Here is a 10,573-nt window from a genome sequence, read left to right as displayed (position 1 = left end):
CTGCAGAATCGCAGGTTCATTAACTTAACTTTGTTCAATGATTTGAATGGGTTAATGGCATAATTTGGGTTGGTGGTCTTCATGAAAGTTTTAGATCTATGTCTCATCTAATTGCTGGTAAAATTTCAGGTCAATTTGAACTTCCTAACTCGAGTTATGACCAAATGAACAGTTACTGTTCATTTGGTCATAACTCGAGTTAGTGGCAGCCTGCTCTCATTTCACTTTGGTCAATTTGTTCATCCAGTTTTGGTCAGTTTTTGGGCATGGTTCCTTAATGAAAATTGTGCTCTTTTATGTCTATTTTCATCTCCAATTGGTGGCATATCAATTGGACTTGTAAAATTTGAGTTTTGGTCCTTCAAAGTGGGTTTGGTCATGCTGCCAGCAGCATGACCATTGGACCTACGAATTTGGTTTTCATTCTCATAATTTCCACACATTTCCTTTGGTCATTATTGACTATTTTTCAGTCCACAATTGGTCAAAGATATCATTTATGCATTTCTCCAAAATTTGCCTCAAACCCTAGGCCTCCAAACCCTAATTCACTTAATTATTGTAATTAATCACACTTAATGGTTTTAATGCTAATCATTCAACTAAGGAAGGTTTCTAAACTCATTCAAACCCATTAAATTCATGCAATTCATACTCCCTTCAACAGGCCAAAATTCAGTTTGGTCCTTCAATAATTGATTTCTCTTCATTCAAGCATCTGTTCAAGTATAACTTAACTATTTAAACATAGACTCAAAGAGAAAATGAGGAAGAACACTAACCTTATTTTTTTTTTTATTTACAATCCACCAATCCTTTCACTTTCTTCTTTCTTCTTGTAACACCCTAGGCAAATCCCATATCGACAAAACACGGGAGAGATGCTGGGTTCATAAGATGGAGGTTCCTAACCCTATTATGACTTTTTTTTAAAACCGTGAGGGCTTCTTCGGCTCACATATCACTCATGGGTGTGGGTGGGCCACAGGTTTTTTTTTAGCGGACGGACAATATCACTAGTGGGCCGAGCTATTACACTTCTTCTCCCTCAATCTTCTTTTTTAGTGTAGATTGGAAGCTTTTTAGGGTTTAGGGTTTATTTTGAAAGGCTAAAATCAAGTTATGGAAGCTTGATGCACTCATCAATGGTGGTTGCACATGGTGGTGAGGGAGGGAGAGGTATGAGACGTCCAAGAAGAAGAAATGAGATGGTTTTAATTTTTTTTTCTTTTCTTTTCTTTGTTTTTATCCTTATGGAAGACCACAAAAACTTAATTTAATAAATATTTAATTAATTCCTTTTATGGCATCATGCATGATGTCATGCATGATGTCATCACCTTTTTGCTTTTTGATTTTCCTCCCTTTTCTTTTTTTTTTCTATTAGTTCTTTAATTTAATTCTCGATTCTGAAATTTTCTTTTCTCCATTTTTATTTGACAGTTAGGTCAGGAGTCAGCTCTCGGGGTCAATTGACCAAATTGCCCCTCGCCGGTTCATCCCGGTTTGCAAATAATTTCATATTTCTTCCGACTCTCTGACCTAATTATTTGACTGGCTTAACAGTTCTTTTTCGTGATTTTCTCTTTTCCACTGTGTTCATAAGGGTCTTAAGGACCGCAGCGTCACTTTTTACGGTTCGAAATTTGAGTTTAAAATGACTTCGCAGTCGTTCCCGAGGAGGTCACTCATCGCTGTGACTCTCGGCTCGTTTAACCTCTTATGTTCTGTTTTTCTTATTTATAGTTAACTAATTAAATATTACTAATTATTTGTGTTTATGGCTTCTCAAGTTATTTTAAGTATGGTTCTAATCCCCTTAATTGTCCGGACCGATACCGGTCACCGGAATAGTGAAATATACCAGGCTATGCAAATGGGGTGTTACACATACAGCCTTCAAGTTTTACAATAATGGGAGATTATTCGATTTTCAGAAGAGAGGAAAAAAAAGAAGAAAATATTATATTGTCTCCAAAATCAAAGTAAATAATTTGAAAAATAAAAAAATAAAAATTGAATAGAACCAAATTTCTGCAAAATTAAATTGAATTTATGAATTAAATCGGTCCGGCTGATTATTTCAGTCTGAACTGAATAATGCTGCCTTTATCTAATTGATTAATTATGATGTACTTAATAATAGTTGCTTGATTTATAATTTATTTGACTAATAGTTACTTGATTAATTAATCTAATTGTTAATAATTACTTGATTAATTGATATAATTAATTATGATCAACTTTATCATAGTTACTTGATTTATGATCTAATTAATTAGGTGGTTCGATTTTCACAAGAGGGAGGAAAAAATAAAAAATATTATGTTATCTCTAAAATCAAACCGTATAAACAAAAAAATTCAAAAATAAAAACTGAATCGAACTAAATTTTTACAAAAACTAAACCGAATTTTCAAATTAATTATGTTCGATCAATTAGTTATTTCAGTCTGAACCAAATAATACTTACCCCTATCTAATTGATCATGTTATAATTGATCATGGCTGATTTATGCACTAATTGAATATAATCTATTTAATTAATTTATAAAAATACTTGATAGTAACTAATCTAATTGTTAATAGTTATTTGATTAATCGATTTAATTGATTGTGATATAATTGATCATATTTACTTAATTTATGATCTAATTAATTGTGTTACACTTAATTAATTGATAAAATATCCGATAATACTTAATCATGATGCAATTAATCATAATTAATTAATTTATATCTAATTGATTATGATACATTTGATTAATTAATAAAACATTCGATAGTACTTTATTATAATCTAATTGATCATAATTAATAGATTTAAAATTTAATTGATTAATCATTACTTGATTAATTGTTCTAATTGATTATAATGTAATTAATTATAATTACTTGATTTATGATCTAATAGCTTAATGGTTACTTGATTAATTGATCTAATTATTAATAATTACTTAGTTAATTGATCCAAGTGATTATGATCTAATTTGGTATAGTTACTTGATTAATGATCTAATTAATTGGGCAGTCCGATTTTCACAAAATGAAGGAAAAAAGGAAAAAAATATTATGTAATCTTTAAAATCGAACTGAATAAACCAAAAAATTCAAAACTAAAAATTGAACCGAACTGAATTTCAACAAAAATATAATCGAATTTTCAAATTAATTTGATTTGGTTAGTCAGTTATTTCAATTTGAACTAAATAATGCTCATCCTTATTAATTGTTTATAATGTAATTGATCATAATTACTTAACTTATAATCTAATTAATTATGATCTATTTAATTAATTAATAAAATATTCATTAATACTTGATTATGATCTAATTGTTAATAGTTATTTGATTAATTGATATAATTGATTATTATATAATTAATTAGAGTTACTTGATTTATGATCTACTTGATTAATTGATAAAATACCCGATAGTACTTAATTATAATATAATTGATCATAATAAATTGATTTATGATCTAATTGATTAATTGATAAAATATCAATAGGACTTGATTATGATGTGATTGATCATAATTACTTGATTTATTATCTAATTGATTAGGCGATTTGATTTTCACAAGAGGACAAAAAAGAAAAATATTATGTTGTTTCCAAAACCAAACCAAATATATCGAAAAATTTATAAATAAAAATTAAATCGAATTGAATTTCTATAAAAACCTAATTGAATTTCTGAATTAATTTGGTTCAATCGGTTATTTGGATTTAAATCGAATAATGCTCGCTCTTATTTAATTGATTAATTGATCATGACGTAATTAATCATAATTACTTGATTTATAATCTAATTGATTATAGTTACTTGATTTGTGATCTAATTAATTATGATTTACTTGATTAATTGATAAAATACACTATAGTACTTGATGATGATATAATTGATTATAGTTACTTGATTTATGAGGTAATTGAATATGATATACTTTATTAATTGATAAATACTTAATAGTATTTGATGATGATGCAATTGATTATGGTTACTTGATTATAATCTAATTGATTATGATATATTTAATTAATTGATAACATAACTAATAATATTTGATTATGATGTATTGATTATAATTACTTGATTTATATTTTACTTGATTGATTGATAGAATATTCGATTGTACTTGATTATAATCTAATTAATTATAGTACTTAATTTATGATATACTTGATTAATTAATAAAATACTCAATAATACTTGATTATGATCTAATTGATCATATTTACTTGTTTAACATCTAATTAATTAATTGATCTAATCGTCATTAGTTACTTAATTTATTTATCCAATTGATTATGTTATAATTGAACATAGTTACTTGATTCATGATCTAATTATTATTTACTTGATTAATTAATCTAATTGATTATAGCTGCAACTCCAATTTGCTAAATAAATGGATTAAAGCTCGAACCGAACCAGTCATTGACTTGGTTTTCATTTAAATTGATTTGATTAATTCGATTTGGTTTGATTTTAACACACTATATAAATTAATTGTGATTGATTAAATTTTTAGTGTGATTAAACATAATTGATTAAGTTTTTGGTGGGCTATGATTGGTTGACAGATTAATAAGAGCTCTTAATTGATTAAAAAATTGATAAGATATGAAAGGTTAAAAGATTGATAAGAGCTAATTCATAAAAAAAAAAAGAAAATTATAATTGATTGAATTTTAAAAGGGAATGATTTTAATGAGAAACTAAATTAATTTTGAGTATAAATGACTTAAATATAAAATAAATATTTTATTTTATTTATATAATTTTTATAAATATTTTTTTATACACGGAGCATTTTTCTTACTTCTTACCTTGATTTCATCGTACTTAATACACACAATTAATGGTGTTTTTTTTATATATATATATATTTTACGGCAAAATTGCACCAACATATGGGCTTTCGGCATGAAAAAGGAAAACAGGAGAGAAAAAAAGAGGGATAATTGTGAACCCCTCGATCCACTTACTATTGAGTGATGAGAAGGGCTGTCTTAGATTTTGACGAATCAATCACTCAGTAACGTGCACGTACGCACACTCTATCCTTTCCACCCTGTTACATTTCCAAAGGAAACACGCTCGAGTGGATAGAACATCAGTTGCTTGATTTTTGTTGGTTCTTGGAAAACACAGTAATGGCCTCAATACCATCATGTACAACCCATCTCCCATTCACTTCCAAACCTCAAAAGTCTCCATCTTTTTCTCCCAAATTCAGTTCTCAGTTTCTGGGTATCCAAAATAAGGTTGGTTGGGTAAGACCCTGCAGAATTGGACCCTCCAATGGGTCAAGAGTAAAGTGCTGGTTCAAGTTTGGTAAAAGTGGTGTGGATGCTAAAGGAGCTGGCATTTATGGCAGCCAATCCCGTGATGACTTTGATAGAGATGACGTTGAGCAGGTTCTCTCCAGCCCTCTCTCTCTCTACAAATGTTTGAATGTGTAAATTTCATGCTTTGGAATTTGGATTTAATTTTACAATTGGGGTTTGCTTGCTAGTTAAATTGTATTTTGGGATTGAATAGCTTTCTGATATATGCTGAAATTGCCATATTCTTCAACTCTTTGTCACCTTATGGTGGAATAGCTTTATGATGTATGCTTAACTAGAGGCATTAGAAGCTTGCTCGCTCTCTCTCTTTTGTAATTTGAGAAGAGGAATAATTCGAGGCTTAACAGAGTTGATGAGTGGCCTTTCAGTACCTTTCATCAACAAATCAAGACGTTTAAAACAAAAAGTAAAGCGCAATATGGGTTATGCAACTATCAATGTGCTCCCAGTAACATTTACTTTATGGGTTTTGCTTGATGAGATATGAAGAGCCATTACATATGTATACCCCACCCAAGTTATGATTTGTGAAAATACTGTCTTGACTGAAAAAAAAAAATTCATAATTTGCAGTACTTCAACTACATGGGAATGCTTGCTGTGGAAGGTTCATATGATAAGATGGAGGCTCTCCTAAGTCAAAATATACATCCAATAGACATCTTATTAATGTTGGCTGCTTCAGAAGGTGACAAGCCAAAAATTGAAGAGTTATTAAGAGCTGGAGCAAATTATTCTCTCAAGGATGCAGATGGACGGACGGCTCTGGATAGAGCCAATGAAGAAATCAGGGAATTCATCCTTGAGTTGTCAGTTCAAAAAGCATGATTTAGATAGATGCACCAATCCATTTGCTTGTTTATTCTCAAGCTATATGTAAGTTTGACCATCTGGTCTTGTCTTCTGCGAAGAAATATAAAGCATTGTTTTGATGGTAAAATGAAAATTGACATCCAAATGATAATAACACAATAGCTAAGCAAGAGTACATAATGTGAATGACAACACCAGGAAGATGTTCATAATGTGTACTTGACGATCATCTTTAAGAGTGAATCAGTTATTATTTTGATAAGCAAGTGTCAGGTTCGTTAAATTGTGAACTAAGAAGAGCAAACAATCATACGGGTTCCAGCAATTGTATTCAGAGCACATTTCTTTAATTTTCGTTTTATGCATTCTATTCCTGTACTTATAACCATATAAATTGGAAAAGAGTAGAAAGTTTCTAGGCTGAGTTCATGTAATTGCTGATCATACAAAATTGTTTTGAATCATATTCTCAAACAAATTTATAGCACGTTAATTTAAAAATCTACAAGATTCATGGCATCCAATATAAAACACTAAAAGACCAGCTTCTATATCAAGTTTTGTAGTTAACATGAACAGTGCAAGACGACAATCAGCCGGCTCATCCCAGGCTTCACACAGAGACCTCCTAATTGCTAAAGTTGTGCCTTTCACACGGACAGAAGAAGACCTACCAGGTAGTTGAGGTTAGAAACTTTGGAAGAAAACAAATACTTCAAGCTCAGCATAGGATGAAGGCAGCGGCCTTGTAACCACATTCAGTAATGTGACGGGTTTTCCTGTTGACCACGATACAAGGAAGATCATTGGTGCCAGCTCGAAAATATCACAAACAGTAGCGAAGATCACCAGCATTAAGAACAAATCTGTATCTGTAGCTCTGTATACAATACAAAAGCAGACTATAGCGCACATAATTTCATTTTCAGTTAGAAATAATGAGCCAACAACGCTCATAAAGGAGCTAAGCTCGATTTTAGGTCAGCAGAACATCAGGAACAGTTATTTCTTTAACATAGAAATCATCTCATCTAGTTGACTGTTAGACATTACTTTGAAACTTGTGGGCACTTTGAGATTTGTGGGCTATTGTTGATTTTGGATGGTCATACCCAATGTTCACCAAGTAAGCTTTCTGGTTTTTCTATGAATTCAGGTCCAGGGTCAGGTGAACGTCAAATATATCTGAAAAATGATGCCAAAACATATTTTAAGTTACAAATCACATTTATAGTCAGATTAATGAGAAATAAGAAACAGAAAAAATATGATTCCAAAGTTCTTTGACATTAAAAGCAAAATTAGCAACATTCCAATCCAATCAAACCACCTCCTGCTGCTACCTAACTAAATGCCCCCTGTACAATCTCCCACTCCAGATAAAAGAAAATCTTCACCAAGCAATCTCATCAGCGTCACTTATGTAGATGCATAAAACTTCTGAGGTATAATACCTGAGAATCTGGGACAAGTGATCCCTAGGAGTACTGGAATGATGCTAGGCACATTTACCTTTTGTTATTTGCCTTTTCTATTTATTCTCAGGTGTAGCTGTGTAGGCACACCCCAGCTCCTTTGAAATCTACACTTGAAACTTAGAAGACCTCACATTTTTTACTCTGTTGGACTTAACCAAAATCTTTAATTTAAAATTATTGTTTCTGCTGCATCAAAAAAATTTTTTTTTTGTCTGAACACAAAATAATTAAAATTGAATATTCATCAAATTTAACCTTCTAATATATAAATGTGCACAACAAATGATTAGATAAAATATGCAATGGGCTTGAATAGATCAGTTTTCGCTGGAAATTACAAAGTTGAGCAATGAAATCTGCAATTAGTTTGAAATATTCAAGGGAGGCCAAAAAAGCAACCTTTAGAAGGCTTGAAAAATATTACTAGCCGAAAACAAAATACAGTAACAGAATTTAGGGCATGCTCACCTGTAAAAAACTGGAGTTGTTTTCTCAAAAAGTTACAAAGAAATAAAGAAAACAGAGTTTGTATTCACGTGTGTCAGTTTTTCAAATAGAGAACTGAAAAACTAGTATTTTAGTTTTTCAAAATTTAACTAAGATTTTAAAAACATTTTAAAGTTGTTTTTCAATGTTTTCCAAATGTAAAACAATGACTTTCCTATGATCAAAATTATACTATAACTTTCTACAACTAAATTGAATAATTATTTAGGAAAATATTTATCTAAAATAATAAAAAATTAATCATATTATTATAAAATAAACGAATAGCACACATTTTAAAAAAAAAATAGAAAACTAAGCTTCTCAATGTATTTTACAATGACTTATTATCTAATTATGAAAGATATGGATTTTTTTTTTATTTTTTTAAATTAAAAAATTATTTTCCATTATTGATAGGTAAGTGCATTTTTCATGTTTTTCTTTGTTTTCTTTAGAAAATAAAAGGTTGAGTTTTATAAGAAAGTGAAAAATAAAAAAACAAATAACTATTTTTCACAAGTAAATATGCCCTAAAAGTTCCCAAGCCTTTTGGATCTTGTAGACTTGTACAACTAATTACCTCTTTGTAAATATAAAGAGTAGCACAAGCATGTCTAACACAATGAATTTTTTAATTGCATTTTCAAATTAATCACTCTTGAAGGTCAAACATGACTTTGCATGAGCTGTTCAATAAACCTAAATATTCAGATATCATCCAATACAAGAACTGTCTTACAACTACAGCATAAAGCAAAAATAAGTTCCATCTCAAAAACTATCAAATAAGCAACAATAGCAATAACAACACAACAAAAAGCAAATTCCTTGAAGATTGTAGAAAAAGTGAAAAGAACTACTTAAAAACAGAGCAAATCAAGCCAGGTATCCCATCCCAAAGTACCTATTGACAGCATGAACTGAAAAGCACCAGGAACATCAATAGCCAATGTAACTGGGATCTCCAATGTACTCTGCAATTTGTTCAAGTTTGACATTGAGTAATTCATGAGTATCAGCATCTTGCACAACCCCAGTCTCTTGGTCCAAATCCCTCTGAACCAAATTACCATACACCCCCTCATGCTTCCCATACAGAACAAGGACAGGACCCCCACGACGTGGTAATGCAGTCTCAAGAAGATCCTGATCTACCCCTTGTACCAACTCCTTAGTCTCATCCATGGATATATCACATGCATATGGACCAACCACATCTACCACCTCCCCCTTCTTCAAATAAAATCTGCCTCCTTTCAGGTCCTTGCTTATAATTCTGACTCGAATGTGATTTCTAAGCCATCGCTTTCCATCATCTTTCTCTTGACCACCGTCTCTCCTCACAGTCTCTCTGTTTTCTTTACTTGATTCAGTAATGCGCTTTTGATTATCCCTATACTTCGATTGCTTGCTTTCTATCTGTAAAGCTTTCAACTTCCTCAAGCACTTCTCTTCTTCTTTAGAGCCCAAATCAGCAATATCAGAAATATGCAGTTTAAGCTCCTCATCGCTTCCTGAAAGCTTAAAAACAACCCGACCATCATCTAACCTCTTTGAAATTCTACCCTTTAACCCCAAAATACCTCTTCCACCAGCAATAACTCTGACATCTTTACCAACGAAGAAACCATCACCATGATCATCTCTGACTCTCTCTATTTTCCTCTCCTTTTGTCTATCTCTATCGTTAATACTAGCACTAGTAGTATTGGAAGCAGGAGGAACAAAGCCTAATCCTTCTTTATCAGTTCTCTTGTGGTATTGCTTGACTTTGACATCTTCCTTAGCATTTCTTCCGATACCTCTGCCTTCATGCCAACCATAGCCAGCCAGCAAAGCCGCACCAAAACCTTCCACAGGCACATCCTTGAACTCCTCAAATCCTCGATCCTCCGGCAACCGCTGGAGATCGTACTTCAACTTCTCCAGCAACAAATTCTCAGTAGTTTCTGCTGTCTGATGAGCTTTGGTTCCTTCGACACCAGCGTCGAAACTGCTTTGCTGTCGGATATTGAGGCCGTAGGACATACTCTTATCGTCGTCGCCGTGGCCATCGGTGGCGACCTCGAAGCGAAGGCCTTCAGAGTCGGACTGGAGAGTGGGAAGGAGGTTGAGGTTCTTCATTCGCTTGTGGGGTCTCCATTCGTTCTCTTTTGGGGGGATAATGAGATTCCGATTGGAATTGGCTAGGGTTTTTGAGGGATCAAATTCTGTGACGTATTCTTTTACGGTGCCATTGTTTTGGGTCACGTTAACGCTATCGATTTCAGATGAGGTTTTAGGCTTAGGTGTGGGTTTGGGGGCTGATTTTGGGATTGAGAAGGAGAGTTTCATTGCCTCTATTATTTTTTATGAAGATGGTCAGAGCTCCGCTCCGGTCTGCCACAGTTCCCCTTCCCCGCTGATATGATTCTTAAAAAAAAAAAAAACTCTCCT

The 10,573-nt window shown here is 32.1% G+C and overlaps 2 protein-coding genes across 5 annotated transcripts; one reads left to right on the top strand and one right to left on the bottom strand.

Annotated features, from left to right (window-relative positions):
• Nucleotides 1–5,102: 5,102 nt before the first annotated feature.
• LOC110668802 (protein LHCP TRANSLOCATION DEFECT) lies at nucleotides 5,103–6,432 on the top strand. Its single transcript, XM_021830172.2, has 2 exons — nucleotides 5,103–5,426; nucleotides 5,931–6,432. Exons 1-2 carry the CDS (start codon nucleotides 5,163–5,165, stop codon nucleotides 6,183–6,185), a joined length of 519 nt encoding a protein of 172 aa, XP_021685864.2. The 5' UTR covers nucleotides 5,103–5,162; the 3' UTR covers nucleotides 6,186–6,432.
• A 189-nt stretch (nucleotides 6,433–6,621) lies between these two features.
• Nucleotides 6,622–10,555, bottom strand: LOC110668799 (protein MOS2). Of its 4 annotated transcripts, none has more exons than XR_009144347.1 (3): nucleotides 9,042–10,555; nucleotides 7,224–7,355; nucleotides 6,622–7,050 (listed from the first exon to the last, which is right to left on the bottom strand). XR_009144347.1 is itself a non-coding variant. In XM_058136988.1 (2 exons), the coding sequence occupies exon 1, from the start codon at nucleotides 10,469–10,471 to the stop codon at nucleotides 9,077–9,079; it is 1,395 nt and encodes a 464-aa protein (XP_057992971.1). In that variant the 5' UTR covers nucleotides 10,472–10,555; the 3' UTR covers nucleotides 6,622–7,355; nucleotides 9,042–9,076. The 4 variants fall into 4 exon arrangements, 2 of the variants coding, with proteins under 2 accessions (XP_057992971.1, XP_057992972.1); XR_009144348.1 differs by having other exon boundaries at nucleotides 6,622–6,949; XM_058136988.1 differs by having other exon boundaries at nucleotides 6,622–7,355.
• Between the last annotated feature and the right edge of the window lie 18 nt (nucleotides 10,556–10,573).

The sequence above is a fragment of the Hevea brasiliensis genome, chromosome 15 (assembly GCF_030052815.1).
Source record: "Hevea brasiliensis isolate MT/VB/25A 57/8 chromosome 15, ASM3005281v1, whole genome shotgun sequence".
Lineage (NCBI taxonomy): Eukaryota > Viridiplantae > Streptophyta > Magnoliopsida > Malpighiales > Euphorbiaceae > Hevea > Hevea brasiliensis.
Note: the sequence above shows the minus strand (reverse complement) of the source record. Positions and strands in the feature narration are given on the sequence as shown.